At 47.8% G+C, this 19,121-nt stretch overlaps 1 protein-coding gene across 4 annotated transcripts in view; it reads right to left on the bottom strand.

The window, feature by feature from the left end:
* The window catches only part of MYH10 (myosin heavy chain 10), a 91,608-nt gene extending 72,928 nt beyond the window's left edge, over positions 1–18,680 (bottom strand). For all 4 annotated transcript variants that reach the window (XM_039562338.1, XM_039562339.1, XM_039562340.1 and 1 more), the window contains exons 1-3: positions 18,640–18,680; positions 15,824–16,201; positions 4,124–4,280 (exon numbers count right to left, since the gene is read on the bottom strand). In XM_039562338.1, the coding sequence (XP_039418272.1) occupies positions 4,124–4,280; positions 15,824–16,168 (502 nt within the window). In that variant the 5' untranslated portion in view covers positions 16,169–16,201; positions 18,640–18,680. The remainder of the gene's footprint in view (positions 1–4,123; positions 4,281–15,823; positions 16,202–18,639) is intronic.
* Between the last annotated feature and the right edge of the window lie 441 nt (positions 18,681–19,121).

Genomic DNA, 19,121 nt, shown 5'->3' with positions numbered 1-19,121 from the left:
AAGCAGGACTGAAAAACTCTAGCAAGGCTTGCAAATTGTATAACCAAACGGAATTAAGGTCAACACTGTCACAGGGATTAGGACACCAGTTCCTTATGATCGTGTCAAGTGTCCAGCAGTGCTCTGTGGGGCCAACAGCAGCCCTACCCCACTGCTGGGCTTTATTTCAGTCCATCAGCCCTGGGATATGGGTACTCCCTGCTTCACTTTCTCCTCAGGGAAATGAAGGGAAAGTGCAGGAGAAATCCACTAAACCACCTGTGAAGTAACACCCTACTACCACAGCACTTTGAAAAATAATTACTGGGGGAAAGAGAGGGGAAATCCAGTCTGGAAAGCTGAATTGCAGGTTATTATCTTCTGCGGTCAGGCACTGGGTAATGAGTCTTTTCCTGAAGAGAAATCCTGACTGGCATAACTAGAATGCAGCCCAAGCCTTGCTTGCCTTAAACAAGACTACCTTCAGCTCAATCTTTAATGCAACCATTGCAGCAAAGGCAGCACCCAGGAGATCCAGCACTGCCTGAGTTTTGCTTTTCCTTGCAGAACTGGCCCCAAATCCCTGTTGCCTCCCAGCTGCCCCACCACTGACCCCCTTCATCTGCAACACTCAGCCATGGAGAACAATTCTGCAGCTCCCTCTCCTGTGGCAGCTTCCAGAACTCATTCCAATACCACTCCCTCTCCAAACTGGGTTCTTGGATCTATTCTGTGTGTCAGAGCTCTTCCCCACCCCTCTGCCCTCTGTGTTTGGCAGGCACTGACCCACAACTCCAGCCCATTCTTCCCTTCCCAAAGGGCAGGGTGAGGGCTGACCTGGGCAGCCAGAGGGGCAGGAGGTCCCCCCAAACAGGAAATTCTTCAGGGGGCCAAGAACAGAGCAGGGTTTGATGGCTGGCAGGCAATGCTTCCACACAGACTTTTCCTACCACAGCACACACGGACAACTGCAGGGATCTGTTTGTATCCCCAGCTTAGGAAAATGTTCCAGCAATGTTTAAGACAAGGAATAACTACGGAGATGCACATGCACCAGTTCTGCTGACCAGAAAATCTTCTGCTTTCATAATCTAAATAGAAATCTCCATTTTCTTATTTAAGCACAAATATTAATTTAAACATACAAAACCTCAGAACAGCAGAAACTGGAAGCTGAGCTGTGACTGTCCATGCTCTGAATTAGAGGCATGAAAGCATTAAGAGAGTGAGTAACACTTTACTCACTGTGCCCAATTCTCAGCACAGAAAAATTGTGGTTTAAGGAATCAGGTTGCTCAGAGTCCCAGCTCAGGTCCAGGTATCCTGTTAATCACTGTAAACACAGCTCACAAACACCTGGAAATGAGTAGTTTGTGATTAGCTGCAAGGAAAATAAACATGATTATACTGCACAAAATACCACTGAACAGGCCAGGAAAATCCAGCCAACCACTTTCATTAATCTAAATTAGTGGCCAGGATATTTCTATTAGGGTAAGGTCATATTCTCCAAAGGAATTGCATTCCTATGGTTTCAGTTTCAGGTTTGAATCCTAATAATTAAACTTCAGACGTCAAATACTGGACACACAGCAGTCATTCATATCAAAAGAAACCTATGGATATGCTGTAACAGCAGTAGCATGACTTGCAATAATACTGGAAAAACTCCTCTCCCCAGCCCTCTCTTTGCCATCCCAGCTCTATCTCAGAGCAGCTACGTGCACAGACACAGACAGGAACTGCAGAACAACACTTTTATAAGTATGTGTCAGTAACTTATCAGCAAAAGCATCCTGGCCAAGGATTCTGCTGCAAATAAGTGCTTGCAGAGACCTCTGATGATTAATCTGAAGCATTTTGATTAACCCAGCTAGTTCTTGGTTAGAGACGTATTTCTACCAGCCAAAACTTTCTGACACATATTTTCTGTTTCGTTAAAAGCTGAGTGCCTGCTAAAACACAAGGCAGAGGTAGAAGATTAAAGACATTTTGCACAATGTGTTAAATACTTGATAGGGAAAACTCATCCTCACCAAATCCTGGGCACACTCAGTAGCTGACCTTGTGTCACCACTGATAACCAGAAAACAAATGGAATAATGTAATAATCTGCTACTGTTAAGACAAATAGCATTTGGTGCTCTAAGGACTACAAAACCTTGGTTGCTGTAATTGCAAGTTTTATTTTCAGGGAGACAAACTCAGTTCCCTGCAGGGTCTCTCTGCATCAGGGCCCACCCTGAGGCCCTGGAAGCACAGAAGGAGCAGGGTCAGTGCCAGAGCTCCCCGCTCCACCTGGCACAAACACTCACTGCTCACCCTCACCCTGACCAGCACTAATGCCCATCCTGGAGTTTTCATTTATCCCTGCAATGCAGTTGTGCAGACAAACCATCAATGGGAAATTCATTAACTCCTGCAAATGCTTCCTAAAATAAACAACTCCCATACAGGTGAAGGGCACTAGAAACACAGATTTAGTTAACTTTACACAAGTTATTCCCTAAATAATGGATCCCACTGCATGGGTTTAATTTTTCTTATTCCAAGCTATGCCTTCGTTTGTTCAAATGAGAACTCAGACGATCAAAATCAAAAAGAAAGCAAGCACAGAGAGATCTGATACAAAATATAAACCCCCATGCATCAGAAGGAAAGAAAAGAGGACTGTAACCAAACACACACCACCACGTGCATTTTTTTTTTATTCCACCTTCCAAAACCAGTAACATTTGTCCATGTAGCAAGATCTCCAGAGATACAAATCAGTACCAGCAGGGTATGTGAGCAAATATATGGAGCACCCGGAGTGTGGCAACTACTGACATTGACTTACTTTATTAGAGGACATTTGTCTCAAGAACTTTTCAATGTATTCTTGAGACCATTTCAAGAGGTGCTTTCAGATTGGGAAGCCCTTAATCACAAACCACTTGAGACTGCTACAATAAACTCCTTAAAATAAATCTTAAGGTTTGCTCTGCTATTACTCCACATGGATTTATTAGGGGTCCTCTGATCTGAACTGTTAGAGGCTGCTGTTCTGGTCAAGCAGTCAGAGTTTCTTTCACAAATACACATGAAAACAGAGCCCCAAATATCCATTGGGAAGCAGAACAACTCTTGGTGGCCCCAATTTGCTGCTCTTCCCCCACCTGTCCCTGCATCACCCCACTCTGCTGGCACAGTTCTCCTGAGGTGAAAGGACACTCAGCAACCTGCAGTTGATTATTAAGCAGCCCTAAAGACAAAGTCACAACTGTAGAAACAAAGACTTGTGTGATGTATTTAAAGATATCAAATGTCTAAAACAAAGTTAACATTTAAAGGGTTGGTTAACCTGGTAGCAGGAACAGCTTTTCCTCAGTTCGTGTGAATTAGGTCAAACAGCTTTTCCCCTCCTTCCAGTCCATGCACAGCTACAGCACAACACACACCAAGGTGTGCACACCACTTGTCTGGATGCAACATGCTGGTGTCCCCACATCTTTAACAGCCCCCTAAATACCAATCAGTATCAGATAGAATGAGCTGCGTTTCCAGACTACTGTGTCAGAAATGCAGCTGTGCAAGTTCAACAGCATGCGCTCATTTCAACCAAGTCAGATCACATCAGATTCAGTTTTCGTGTTGGTCCAGCACAGCCTTAAAGCCAAAATTCAAACCATGAGCCCTCCATAAACTCACTCTATTCTACTACACACATACATCAGCTAGGAGAAAAAAAAAAGAAATTCCTCCAGGTTAAGTATTTCCCTGACCTCTTTTTGAACTGAAACACACCATTGTTCCATTGTCACCTCGGATTATTTGTCAGCTGCCAAAACACCATTTTTATAGCACTGCCTTTTCAATCACACTCTTTTTCACTGCCTTCGTCCAGAGCCAGTGCACAACATCTTTTGACATGAAACTTAGCTCTTCTTTCTTTAGGAACGAAGTATTTCTGTCACAACTTCAGCGCACCAAAGGCCCAGCACAGCTGCACCGGTGTCACTTTGCTGCTGCGCCTCAGCGAGTCACAAACACTGTTCTCTCCCCCCCTCTTTAAAATTCTGATTCCATGCAGCTGAATAGGGAAACTCCAAGCTGCAGGCACATTAAGGAGTGGCCAGTTAAATCCCCAGGGACTGGTCCTTACCTTGCAGCATGCACCTGTAGGCAGACTCGGATATCGCGTAGATGTGCGGTGGCATCTCGTGGCGCTTCTTCCCTCTGTACATCTCAATGATGTTCTCTGAATAAATTGGGAGGTTCTTGTAAGGATTTATGACTACACAGAACAGCCCTGAATAGGTCTGGAAAAAGAAAAAATAACAAACATTTCTGTTAGTAAACAGTATTGAAATAGAGTCGTAAAGAACAGAAAGCCTTTTCACAGGTTCTGTAATATTTATCTTAAAACAAAATTGAGGTGCTTTTTGTAGACCGACTCAAAGTACATGCTATATTCAAATTATTGGTTTCTAGTTCTCTTAAAAGGCTCTTTAATTACCTGCATAAAAAGTAATTTAAAGATAATAAGCGTAGGTAAATTTGAAGAGGAGTATCTGATCTCTTTCCCACAGACATTTAAATCTCTCTTCCGTTTGCCAAGTTCCAGCTTTATGGACACCTTTTGATGTTCAACTCCTTCAGTAAAATGTGCATTCCAAGATATTTTCATTTTAAAGGAACTGATAATATCCATTGCTCAAGTAAATAATCTGGGTGAGGGAAACGCCTATTTCAAACCCCCATTATTTCTGCTATCCTGTTATTTTCTCATATCTGTCCATCTTTCCTGCTCATCAGCCCTTCTCAATCCCAGAGAGGGGTCATTCCCTCCCTGGCACCTGGCCCTGCAGGTGTTTCACACTCTGCTTTCAGAACTGACCCATCACAGAAGTGACACCAAGAATATCAAGGAACCAGCACAAATTGTACATTGCTGATTTCACTGACTCTTACTGAGACATTTCTGCACAGCCAAAATGCCTCAAGTGTCACAGAATTGAGCCCACACTGAAGCAATGCCCACAGGGCTGCATTTCCCTGTGATCCAAGCACCACAGACTCCTCCAGTCAGCTCCACCTCTGCTCCACAGCAGCTATTCCTAAGGAAGTTAGCACAGGAACATCCATCCCTGGCAGAGGAAGGAGCACAGGCAGCCACGGACACTCGGCTGCGTGGGAGGCACAGACGAGCCTGGTCTGGCTCGGGATAAGAGGCTGAGCTCAGACAGACACTGCTCCCTGCACACACCAGAGCTCTCCCGGGGTGTTCCCTGATCCAAGGAATCTGGTTGGCTCTGGCCCTTTCAGCAGCAACCAGAACCGACTGCTTCTAAGAAAGCAGAATCTCTCCATTCACTGTTATCTCCTCACATGCTTGGACAGTGTGTTCTTTTTGGTCATTACTGAAATTCCCAGTTTACCAGCTCAGGAATGTGAGCAATAAAGACCAGGTTTGGTAGAAATGGGAGGTATCTTTCTGAAGGTCAGGAAAACCACATTTCTTACCTTTCAGGTTGAGAGGAGTAAAAGAATGGGGAGAATAAGCAGACAGCATTGACAGCTATTGAGAGCCCAGAGTACCGACCAGGTCACTCAGCATCCTTAAAATATTTGTCCATTTTAAAAAGTATTTCTGCTACACTGGTATGAACACAGTAGCTGAAAGTCCCAATCTGCCTTTTTTTTCTTTTCTAAGTATAAAAGATTTTATCTGGAGGAAAAGGTGCCCCCTGTCCTTTCTACACCTCCACCAGCTTCTGGAAAGACAGGCAGAAGGTGTTCTCTGAACTGAGTCCAGAAGCACCATCAGCAAAGCAAAAGAACTTGGTTTCAAGCCAGATATCCTGACATAGGGACATCTTATGTCCTTGTAGGAAAATACTCCCTCTGCTTTGGTCAGATCTGCTGGATGATAACTGCAGGGCCTTACCACCTAAACAAGGTATTTCTTTCTCAAGAGAAAGGAAACAGATCTTATCAGGGCAACTGACCCAAGGGCAAAGAACAACTTATCAGTCATTAACTCAATATAACATGGGTCTGTTGGCAAGTGGGCAGTCCCTCCCCAGCCTCCTTTTCTACCACTGTCCCTCTTGCCAGGATCAGTGCTCTTGCCCTCACTTACTGACCCGGATACTCCTGCAGACAAATGTCAAACAGAATTGGTTGGAAATAGAAGCAGTTCCCTGCCCAAACTCATTCATGGTCACTGGTGATACTGGAAGGGAGGGAAGGCAGGACAGTTATTTCAACAGCTTGGTACAACCATCCAAGGAGCCAATTAACTGCTGAACAATGGACACCCATTCCCAGCCACCTTCCCTGTGCTCAGCTGAGGTCACCCACATCCATCTGTCACCACCACCAGTGACAGGAGGCTCTGAGAACTGCCACAAGCCTGGTTTCTGGTCTAGGCTTCAAATGAGGGTAACCAGAAGAAAGAACATGTTTACTAAGCCCACCACAGAATCACAGCTCAGAACCACGGAGCAGCGCTTCCCCTGTGCTCCTCCAGTGCAGCCACAGCTCAGGAGAGCCAGCTGGTTTTTGCTGACTGCAGGGGAGAGCTGGGCCTGGGAAAGGAATTCCCAGAGCCAGAGTCCACTCCAGACCTGTCCCAGCACAGCTCTGACCAGTGCCCTGGCACCAAAACGTGCTGAGGCCAGCAGAGCTCTGCCCTCCGGGAGGGCTCTGGACTCTCACCCAGCAGCACTCTGAGCCCTGCTCTGCTTTTCACCCACTCAGCCTCAGAGATTTGCAATTTACCTCCCTGGGCTGCTGTTGTTCACCTGAGCAAGGACAGAACTCCCAAACCAGAGACTGGTTAAGCTGTAAGGGAACTACTGCAAAACCCAGCCACACTGGTGACCTTCTTTCAACAGCAACACCTCAATTTCTCTGCAAGTTCATCCAAAACTTTGACCAGTTGTTTTGGCATTTTATGTTCCCAAAGGAAAGGTGTTGTTTTTTCTCCAGAATCACTGCCATTCCCTAGACATGAATAAATCGATCTGCTAAATAATTAAAAAAAAAAAAGAAATCGTAAGTGCTGGGGTAGAACAGCTCTTTGAAGATTATCCTTCTCTCCTCCCCTCAGTTGCTTTGGCATCTTTAGTTTATTTCCCCAGCACAGATATGGAGTAAACGTTACTATTTAGCTACATAAAGAATTAATAACCTAGAAAAACAAACTTAACAATCCTTCAGACCTCTGTTGATAACACCTAACCTGGAAGCCTTTCCTGGCTATCTCCTGAAGCAGTAATTGGATGAACCTGTGAACCTGGAAGGAAGAATAAGCAAAGCCCAATGATGCCAACAAAACTTGGCCAATCCAGGAAAAGCCAACAAATGTCCTGGACAACTGCACAGGGTCAACTGAAGAAGTTCTGTATTGAACAGGGCCAAATTAGAAGTTAAGAAGCACAAAATTCTCCATTTTGCCAGTGCTGGCATTCATTTATTTGAAACAAAATATAGAGGATAGGCTTTTATTACAGACCATTCCCTCTGTGCCATGACAGCTCTTTGCATGCAGCACCTTGAACTCCAACACCTTGATTTCCTGCATGTTTGTTACCCAGCTCACTCTCCTGCTGTTTCCCTGTAGAATTTCAAAATGAGACCATTTTCAAACCAGCACCACCCTGCACAGCCTTAATTTATTCATAGGAAGATGGAACTGAATTTTCCCAATTTCCTGACTGTCATCTATTGCAGGAAGCAACATATGAACATATTGGTGGGCTGTCTTTGTGGCTTGGTAGGCAGAGAAACACAGAAAGGATGCTTTTAATGAGCCAAATGTAACTGGGAGGGAGGCAAATGGTACCAAAATCTTTCAGAGCTGTTTTATAACTGCAAGTCTCACAGTACATCACTGTGCCTAAAAAAGCAGGAAAGGGCTTTTTGCACGGAAACCAAACACACGAGAAGTAGAGATTGCTTAAAACCCCTCAAAAAGCTTCTTGGTGAGCAGCCACAGGAGGAATTATCAGGAACACACATCTGCTTAACAAATGGACACCCCATTTAAAGAATACAATCCTGCAGCATGTGGACTGATGGAATTGTCAGATGGGAATAAAGGCTGGGATCAGCACTGGTGAGCTCCAGTAACAGCCCAGTCTGGATGGAGAACCAGCCTTGGTTCATTTTTCAGCTGACAGAGGTGGATGTGTACATTAAGAATTGAAAGGCAAGCAAAGATGCTGATTCACCTTGAGCTCATGGATCAGCTGTTTGCTGCTGGTTGTTTGAACACACTCCTGCTTTACCCAGGAACAGACAGGATCAACCCACAGCCATAGGACACCCTGGAATGCACTCTCCAGGCAGGGCTCCAGACAAGTAAAGGAGAGCTCTGACAGAGGTTTGTTATACAAGCTCCCCTCCAGGACACTAAATGTGCAGTTTGAAGGTTTCCAGATGCTTACAGCCTGTATCCAGTAGTTTATCATGTGGTAATCTGGGTTCTGCTAAGTTGTCCCAGCCTGCAGAGTTCAGGATCCTGGAACTGGCCTGTTTCAAACTCTGTTCCATCCCCACATCCTGGGAGGGAGGTGGGTGGAAGGGAACAACTGGGAAACAGAGGGTGTTATTCCCAGGTGAAAACACATGGGAGTTCAGGCTCCTAACCTGCAGTGGGGGCTTTCGTGGCCTGTCTTCCCTTAAAACCACATCACCCCTTCCCTGTGCATACACAGGGAAGTTAAGGGCAAAAAAAAGGAGGAGTGAAGGGCAAAAAGCCTGGTGCTATCCCTTGGACCACCAGTTCCTGTAGCCAGGAACAAGCTGTTATGGCTCTTAGGTTGGTCTCTTCTGCCATGACATCCAAAGGCCTCTTTAAAGCACCACTTGAGAGCACAGTAGCAAGATGCAGGTACAGTTTGGGCATTTGTTACAATCAGCTTGCATCACTCAAGTACACAGGCTCAACACTTCTCTCCAAGTCTTCAAATACAAAAAGTGACGGATTCACTCTATTACTGTATAAATAATTAAGCTGAAGTAAGCATCTAGACAGCTCTCATTATTACCTGAAACAGAAACCAGCCATTCCCAGCCCAGCAAGCAACACACATTTTAAGCAGTATCCTACAACTAACTGAGTGGAGCACACTCTCCAGGTTGATAAATTGCCTCAACAGAGCATTTTCTTGCTTGGTTTCACTTCCTGAGGTTACAGACCCACCTTTCACACTCCAAGCCCTACTGAGTTCCCTGAACTAGACATGGTTTTTCTCACAGAGCACCTTTTCTCCCTGAAGTTATCCAATTCAAGCTTTAAAGAAGGGCAGGCAGCCTTTCAGCCTCAGAGGGGATGAAGGTGAGGCTGTGCCCTGGGGTGGGCACAACATTGGAATCAAAGAGTGTCCAACATGGGTAAGGAACAGCCTGGGCAGCTCAGGTCAGAGAGGCTGGGGGATGAGAGCCATGGATTTACTCAGGGCAGCTGAGGAGGAGAATGAGAAAGGGAAGCAGCACAACACATACATCAGCTATTAAAGAAAAAGCTCAGCCCACACTGTAGATGACCTGTCTGTGAATGTTCTCTACAGCAGGAGCTGAGCAGAGGCTCAGCAGTGCCGAATTTTCACATTCACAGCCTTCAGGTGATGTGTTTAGAGAGAAAAACCCCCCTTAGCCCAGCAGTGCAGGCCATGCCCTGCTCTGCCAGCTCCTCCTCTCACACAGACACACTCAGGGTCACAGCCTGGGCTCAGAACTGCCTCAGCTGCAGCAACTGCTCACAGCTAAAACATGAGCTGAGCTTGCACCAGGGCCAGAGGAGTATTAATATCCTTTCCCAAGGCTCCTGGAGAGCTGCATGTCAGAGCCCCACTGCTCCACAGACAGCTTTACAACAGTTCTGCCACAGGCACGGGGCTGGAGGGCTGTCCTGCAGCACAGTGCACTGACCTGAGCGCTTGGACAGGAGTCCACAACACAAAGCTGCTCCTTTTTACACTTTTAATCCACCCTTTTTTATAGAAGCACTGAGTTTGACAAGAACAAGCACTTTTGCGTACCTCTGTTTGCCTGATTGGCATTGATTCACTTCTCTTAAGTCCTGCACTGAGTTCCCTCAACTTGATCACATTTAGGAGTCTTCCAAAAATCAGAGTTAATACAAAAAAAAGTTCTTGTGCCAAAGCAGTTCCACCAACGTGAACCCCAGAGTTTCTTCTGCCACACACTGAGTATTAGATCCAGTGACTGGTTTGTGTTAGGAAAAAAGATGGAATTAAGTAACAAACTCCATTTCTTGCCGGTTTCTTTTAACACCAATCTTTGACACTCAGTAACGCAAAACATTCCCAACTGGACCAGCAGGAAAATTAAAGCAATTAGAACACAGATGCTTATATAATACCACAGATTGTTCTAGGTTACACTCAGGCCTCACAGGAGGCAGCAGCTTAACAGAAGGAACAGCTTAAAGACGGCTCCTCCAGTGCAGTGCTCTAAGAGCTGCCACCCACAGCAGGCTCTGGAACTGGGAACTATGGCATAGCTCACATTCTTTCCCTCTTCTGTTCCAATACAGTGGAAAGCACATTTAAAAATGAAATAACAGGGCTACAGACCCATTAGAGAGGTAACACTTGCAATTAGCAACAAATACCTGCTGCAGTGTTTTACTTGCACAATAGTGAGCACGTTTTCTACTTCACTGGTGGAAAGAAAACCCAGCAGCCCTGTGCCAGGAGAGCAGAACCAGCAGGAGGCTTCCAGGAACTCTCAGCCTCACACAAACAGCTTCCAATGCTTTCTCAGAAGTCTTGGCTTAAAAAAACACGGGGGAGTGGGCGAGGAAGATAATGCACAGCTCACTGGAGTTTGGGGGACTCTGAAGCTGAATCTAAACCTTTCCTCAAGCTTCACCAGCTTTTTGTCCTTCCTCAAGGAACAGCAAAACCAGTGAGCTCTAACCTGACTTTCCCCACAGCACACACATCCTGGGTACCTGAGCCCCCAAATGTAGCCCAGGGGCTCCTCCACATCCCCCACCAGCCACAAGAGGCCATCTGGATACTGGCACGTGTTAATCGAAGTCAAGCATTTGAGAAATTCTGTTCATTTTAATCCTTCTGACTGAATGAGGTCAGGAAGCAGTTAAGGAGAAGCTGCAATGATTTATGGGGGTATCAGAAAGCCACACAGCCAGCTGTGGGCAAAGGCCTTCCTCCAGGAAAGCTGGGCCTACAGCAGATGTGGCAACAGCAACATTTTTTAAAATAAATGACTATAAAGCCCATTGAATTTGGAATACCTTGGTTTTTACTGCAGCTGAATTACACCCTATGTTTGAGCGAGCAATTCCTTCATCCCATCCTACTGCAGTGGGTACAGGAGTGGGAACTCCTGACTGCACCACACACACTTCTGGTCCTGCCAGCCCATCTTAGAACAGCTACTCAGACTCGAATGTTTCTAGACCCACTGAGTGGGAAACGTGCCATTTATCCCAGAACTCCTCAGGTGTTCACCTGCACTCACCAGTCAGACCATTAAAACACAGCCATGTGCTGCTCCGAAGTTGGGCTTCCCTGGAAAATCAGTACCTTGTGTCCAACCTGTACAACCATGAGAGACCCGCTGGGTCTGACAAAACAATTCCTGTTCACAAGAGATGCATAAGGTGATGTTTGTAAATTTAAAATACGCTTTAAAAGTGGGATTGAAGAGTCTTGCTTGCCATCAAAAGAGCTTTATATTGCTGGGGAAAGTGTCACCTAGCCCTGACTTAGAAGTATTAACAGTTAGTAGCTTATTCATTCCAATGCCAGGGTTTGCAATATCAAGAACAAGCTGCTTTCCATGGAAGTACGAATGAGGTATTTACATTCCTGATCCATGCAATTACCTGCATTTTCATCAACAGAAGTGCCTTTCATACTTTTTTGAGCAGTCTGGCTGGATGAGGCCTCTGAGCCACCTGGGGTGGTAGAAGATGTCCCTTCCATGGCAGAGGCAGGAACAAGATGTGCTTTAAGGTCCCTTCCAACCCAATCCACTCTGATGTTTTATGACTTCAAAATTCCCAATACTACAAAACTTACATCCAGAATGCTGCTTAACAAAGCACTAAAACATTATTTGGAGTGATTAGGAACCACTTTGCTTTTTGCAGCTCTAGAAGTGGCATAGTTAGTGTTAAAATTAGTATTGAGCTCAAAAAGAAAAAAAGATCATCTTGCCCTTAAAGTGAAAAGAAGGACTAACATGACAAGTTTGGAAGGTGGCTCCTGAAAAACCCCAAACCTCGTGAAGGGAAAATTACCAGAGCAGTAATCTTGTCTGTAACAGCTTGTGACTAAGAATTAAGTGTGGTCTTGAAAAAGCAGCATCCAGGGCTGAGGGACTCTTACCAGTGGATTTCATTTCTCCATCTCATTATCTGATTTAAAGACTTCTTCCCCCTATGAAATCATATTTTGCAGGCACAAACCAAACTCTAGGGCTGATATCTAGAAGCCTCCACAGTGGCATTTTACATGCAGGTTTTATACGAATAAAGATGTTTCCTCACTCAGGGTACAGACCTCAGTGACCCAAACCTTTGACTAGAACTACTCCTTTCTTAAATCAACACCCCCAGAAAGTCACCTGGAACTCAGTTCATGGGATAAGGATATTCAAGAACCACCACAAAACCCGCCTGAGCAAAATCATGTTTATTCCAAATCTTCAAAGGACCTCCTAAGCCTGTGGGTATTCCTCCTGGGTGCCCTCCCAGTGAACCACCTCCAGTTCCTGATCTGCAGCTGAAGGATGTCACTAATGCAGGCTGAAGCCAGGATTAAAGCTGGCCACTCCAAAGCAGGGCAGGCAGAATAGTTCCATTTTGAAGCTGAAGAATCAACATTCATAAGCATTTACAGGAACCAAAACCCACTCCAGCAGGATATGAAGGATCAATTTAGATGGCTCAAATGATACATAAAAAACACTGATATCCCTAGAAAAGCACAGGATTTAGGGAAGTTTAGCTGTGAAACACAGGGGAGAGTAAAAACTCCAAGCAAAGGCAGAAGTAATGAGAAAACAATAAATAAACCACCTGCTGTGGTGGCTGCACCTTCACAGAACCAGCACTTACACTCCAAATAAACCTTGTGGCCAGAAATGGAATAGGTGATGTCAAAAGTGGAACAAGAAATTAACGTTATTTCATCTCCAAAGCAAAACTGGGATCACCATAATTTACACTCCAACCACCCTCCCCAGCAGTTCTTGTACAATTCCGGATCCCTTTTGGGTTCTGTGCTGCCATGAACAGACCCCCAAAAGACAGACCAAGCACTGACATCATGCCTTTACAAGCCACTGATCTTCCATACTCTCCACCTGTGTTCATCTCCCACAGCTCAGCAGTGATGCTCAGAGCCTGAGATCATGTCACTTGGCAGGCATTAGAGATGCTGCAAGTTCCAGAAACTCCTGGCCATCCCTACTTGGATGTTAAATGAAACTCTTGGAAGTGAGCATCAGTGCCCAGGTCACTTTGGGCTTTAGTCAGCCTCCCAGTTCCTGCAGCAGCGTCATCTGGACATGGAGATTACAGGCAGATGACTGGACCCACTGGCCAAATCCCTCAACTCATTTGTTTCCTTTCTAGGGATTGAAAGGAAACATGTGTCTGCTTCAGTTGACATTCTTGCATCTTCCACGTCCTAGAAAGGCAACACTGCATGCTGCCTGTTGGGAAATGCCAAGACACCAAATCGGATTCACACCTGCACCTCAACTGCTTGAGACCAACACCAACACTGAAGATTTGTTTGGTTATAATGGGGAAATAACCTGGAAATCAAGCATTTTACCAGCTCCTGTCATTATGGCCAAACCACCAGAACTCCCTTCAGCTCAGGTAACTTTGGCTCTTTTCCTTCCACCAGGAGAATTCCCTTACCCAGGAATTGGGGGCAGTGGTTCTGGGCTGTGCCAGCAGCAGCAACATTCATGAAAGTGTGGGGATCCCCAGGAGAGACCCCAACCCTAAAACCCCCACCAGCTCGAGTTCTTGCAGTTCCTCTCTGGCCTGTGAATCTTTGCAGCATTCAGTCCTTGACACTTCTCACCACTGCTCTTCTCCAAACCTTCACAAAGTAAGCCAGGTTTTAATTTCAGCCGAGAAGCCAATTATTACAGCTGCTCTGAACCACTGTTCTTGGCAAAAGCAGCATCCTCCAGCAATGTCCCTGTAACTCAGGCCTCCAGTAAAGACAAATCCAGGAGCTTCTTAACCCCAACCAACTTCTCCCAGCTGGGGGCAGGGAGGTCTGTCACAATATCCACATGCACCGATCGCCCTGCGCGGCAGCAGCGTCACACAGCCAAGGAACAGAGAAAGAACGAATCCTTCAGGGAAGGGAACAGAGCTAAGGCACCTGTAGGATCTCACAAACTGCACACACACGAGCAGCCAGTCTCTCACAGAGGGAGGGTTTGTCAGCCACGCAGGACACAGCCCTGTAGCCTCTGTGTGTACACGAGGGACAGGTTCTGACACCATCCCCCAGAAGCATCCGGGGCTGTGTGTGCTGGCTGCAGTCCTTGCACTAGAGCTTGCTGTGACATTTGAGGCCTGCAGGTTTTTAACCTTCATAATGAAATAGGGCTATGATAGCTGTAACGAATTTCATAACAGCCATCATCAGGATTGATACACAGCCTGAAAACTTTTGACCTATCAACGTGTTTTAGTTTTCAATCCAGTCCGTATTAATTACCAAATTAGCTTCCTTATGCAGGAATCATTCCAGAAGTATTTTTCACCCAGCTCTGCTGTGAGCACCTTGGTGCAAGGCCTTGGAAGAGGAAACGGACAAGGACACACAAATATAAAAAACCACTTTGTAGTTGTATACAATTTTTAATAAGTCCAAATATTACCAAGGGTCAAGCTAAAAATGTAACCCCTAATCCCCAGAAAATGAGGGGAAAACGAGCCAACTACCAGGCCTAAATAAAATGGACTAAGCTTTAAGTGTTTATAAAGTGAACCACACATTTAAGCAGATGTTCCAGTGTCTTTTGAGACAGAAAGTCTCCTTGTAGCTGTTCCTGACTCCCTGACCCTACAAGTCACTGTGCAATCAGCCTGCCAAGAGAGCAGGAGCTGCTCCCAGCTGAAGGCACAGACCTAGGGCAGAGCCCAAGGGAGGAGCAGGGTCAGACACAGCACCAAGGGTGCTGTGATTCCCAGCTCCAGAGCAAGATGGTGATAAGCCAGATGTTCAATTAGTTCTTCAAAACCACTGGGAAAAAAAAGCTTTATCTTCTTGGTTTATTTTAAGCGCTTGAACACATCCCTTCCTGGCCACTAGGCTGATACTCAGTTCCAAAAAGACATTTTGCACTCCCAGTACTCTCAAACTTCATCTTTTAAATACCAGCAGAGCCTCTTATTGCCATTTTTAACATGCAGCAAGTTAAAACAAGAGATGTGCTCATTCCCATGAGCAATTAAACACAGCAATTCAGCAAAGTGAGGGTTTGTCACCTCCCTCAGCTCAAGGAAGCCACTTGCCACTGCTCCCTGGATTGGTTCAGCAGGAGGCAAGTGCTCCAAGGAGCAGCACGAGCAGAGCCCCCCAAGCTGTCGTTTCACATTCTGCGGCTAAAAGATGCTCACAGAATTGTATTATTTGTTTCATGACAGAGTTCTTGACCGGTACACAGCACAGAAAAAGACTTTGGACTAATGAAAATGCTGAGGATATAAAGCATTTAGGCTGCCAAAATCAAAGACAAGACCTACCCAAACAGTAGGGTTGGGAATCAGGTAAGGTCAGCTGAATTAGCACCCAGAATGGATCCCAAAATTAGTACTTACATAGATGAGCCCAGAGTAATAGCGATCCTTTAAATTATGCAATACAGAGGCTTCATTTAAACAGGTTAATTCTGCCATGTCTTCCACTTTAGAGAACTTGGGAGGATTCATCTTCTGAACATCATCTTTATTGACGAGCGCTTTCTTCCCATTCTCTGCCAGTTCAACCAACACCTCATCCCCTTTCTCCTCCTTGATGCTGGCTGCCTCGAAGCCATGGCGCTCCGAAGGGATCCACACCAACTTTTTAGCAGTCCAGTCAGCCTGGGTGGCAGGGTTGTAGATGACAGCCCTGTCCACGAAGAGGTACCGCTCCGGATCCTCCTGCCCCGACCGCTGTGCCATCCTGGCAAGAGAAGGTGTCCACTCCCAGTCACCCTGTCAGGAGAGGGAAAAACAAGGAGCACGTTACACACCAACCACGCTCTGATCCGTGCAGCTGTGGCACAGCAATTACACGATCCACCAGCAACATCGTCTCTGGGAGAAGCAGCATCAGGCATTTCTCCCAGCATGGAGAAGCTGCTGCACAACCGAGCCCCTGCTCACACACAAGGTCGGTGACCTGTCAAGTGTCACCCAAACCCAGCACAGCACAGCCAGCAGGGACTGGCTCCAACTGTGAAGCAGCAAGGGAGAGACATCCCAGCAAGAGCTGCAAGCAGGAAAACACACACCTGTGTGCTGGGCTTAGATATGGAACAAGAGCAAACGGAGCAGGAGCTTGGCAGTAAACTCAGCTGCGATGGAACAGTGAAAAACAAAAATACAGAGAGAGATACAAACCCATAAATCTGCTCAGTGGATTCTGCTGCAGAAACCAGAAGGCGGAAAGGATGTGTTTTAAAAACATGGATTTTTCAACTACAGACAAGAACTTGGGACGCTTGGGGCTTCTGCAAGCCATCAAGGCAGCTAAACATTGCTCATATTCTTCCTGAAAAACTTTGCATTTCTACAGCCTGTTCCTGTTCTCGGTCCTGACTGCTGACATCACCAGATTCCAGAAAATGTCTCCAGATCTCAAGTTTACCTCAAGGCTCAAAACACTGCAAAGAATGATGCTGGATTTTCCAACAGCTCCATGGGTAATTTGAAGCAGAAAGAAAAACCACTGACTGACAAGAGCCCCTGCACATTCATTTCACCTGTCTGGCTCTAGCCAAGAGAGGCTCCTGCCCCTTCCATAGGCACTGCCATCACAGCCAGGATTCCTGGGGCTGGCAGATCCATCTGGGAGCACCGAGGTAAAGCCTGACCCCTCATACTCAGGACTTTAAACGTCTTGGTTTGTAACACACATCATCTTTCTGCTGAAGAACGTCACACTGGCTATGGGAGCCTTTTCCAGTAGGTAACCCAAAGGGCAGCTTGGGAACAAAGCCAGGCAGGTTCCCAAATTGCATTTGTCACCTTTTCTACTCTGGCGCGTGCCCTGATGGAAGTTCTGCAACCCAACCCTCCCGAGAAGGGCATATAATTAAATAGGATAATTGTGTCTCCATCTAAGGCAGAGAGATTTGTTACGTTGTCCAACTTTAGCGTGAAGCAAGCGTGAAGTCCCTGAACTCTTCAGAGGTGCGAGGAGCAGATCCCTTAGCACAGATGGCTTAATTCAAATCAAGATATGATGACTCAACATTTAAAGTATTTTAGAAGAGCCTCTGACAGAAAATTTCCATGAACAAAGATGGAATCGTTCAGGGGACACCTTAAGTGATAGCTGGACTCCGCCGCCAGGAAAACGAAGGTTTAGTCAATGAACGCCACATTTGGCTCGAGAAGCCCACAGATTAAATAACCGAGCTTTGAACCCCAAGTGAGAAAGGTGACTGACCCCACTGAGCCAGACTCCAGTCCAAGTTCCAACAAAGCCCTGGAACGCCAGTGCCACCCTCACATGCCAATGCCCCTCGGTGTCGGGTCCTGAGCGCTCCCCGGGCAGGTGTGACACAGCCCAAGGCAGCCAGGACTCCGTTTTTACACACCAAGAGGCAGAGAAACCTGAAGGTCAAATAAAGCTCATACGACAAAATTAACCATTATTGTTCCCCAGCGGAATTAAAGGGTGAAGACTGAAATGAATGCATTCCTATATGACTGCACACACAAGTCATATACGAATGGTATAACTGAGTTTACAGCAGTTCCTGAGGATAAACCTAAACATCAGGGGACCACAGGCAGTTTCAGGGTCATTCTTCCACTCGGGCTTTCAATCCCACAAAGCCCATCACAAAAGACCCTCTGCAGAAGCAAAGCAAGCTGCAGCTCACCCTACCCAGGGCTCCTCCGCTAACAATGGCATTCAAATGAAACACACAAATGAGCACATTTATCATGCAGGAATCCAGCACTCCCAACAGACGACGTGCGAATAAAGGCAAAAAAAATCCCAAAAATCCCCCACACACGTTCTGAACAAAAGGGGGACGGGGGGCGCGGCGGGGCCGGGGCATCCCCCGGGGCAGGGCGGCCCGAGCAGCGCCCCGGGGCCGCCGCCGCGCTGCCCCTCGCCGGGCCCGAAGGACAAAGAGGCGGCCGCGGGCTCGGCCCGGCGGCGCCCGGAGCGGCCGCAGCCCCGCGCCCCCCGCCCGGAGCCCGCGGGGAAGGCAGAAAATGGCCGAAAACGGCCCCCTCCTCCCGGGGCCGGGACCGGCAGCGGGGGGGCGGGGGAGGCGGCGCGGGCGGCCGGCCCAACAAGGGGGTCTTTGTGTGCCGGGCCCGCCGCCCCCGCCACACCCCCGCCGCGGACGGGCCCCGCCGAGCCGCCCTCCGCCGGTGCCCCGGGCCCGCCGCCGGCCCCGCGGTCTCACCTGTGCAGCGCCGGCCGCCGCCCGCCCGCCGCCCGCCGGCTCCGCCGCGCCCGCTCCGCCCCGCGCCCGCCGCGCTCCTTTAGCGCCGCGCCGGCCCCGCCGCCCCCCGCCGCACCGCCCGCCCCCGGCGCTGCGCGCCGCGCGCCCATTGGCCCGCGCCCGCGTCCGTCAGTGGCTCCGCCCGCTCCCATTGGCCCGCGCCGCGGCCGCTCTCCGGCCACAGCCATAGCAACCTCCGCACGCCGTGGGCCGGCCCGCCCCCGCGCCGCGCCGCGCCCCCTCGGCGCCCATTGGCTCTCGTCACCCCGCAGCGCCGCTCTGATTGGACACTCGCCGCGCCCGTCACGGTGGGCCCCGCCCCCCCGCTGCAGCACGGCCGGCGGGGGCGCGTCCCCGGTGCTGCAGCGAGCGGCGGGCGCGCGCCTCCCCCGCACTCGCCCCGCGCGCCCCGCGGCCCGTCCCCGTCCCCGGGACCGCCACCG

This window comes from Corvus cornix, chromosome 18 (assembly GCF_000738735.6).
Source record: "Corvus cornix cornix isolate S_Up_H32 chromosome 18, ASM73873v5, whole genome shotgun sequence".
Classification (NCBI taxonomy): domain Eukaryota; kingdom Metazoa; phylum Chordata; class Aves; order Passeriformes; family Corvidae; genus Corvus; species Corvus cornix.
Note: the sequence above shows the minus strand (reverse complement) of the source record. Positions and strands in the feature narration are given on the sequence as shown.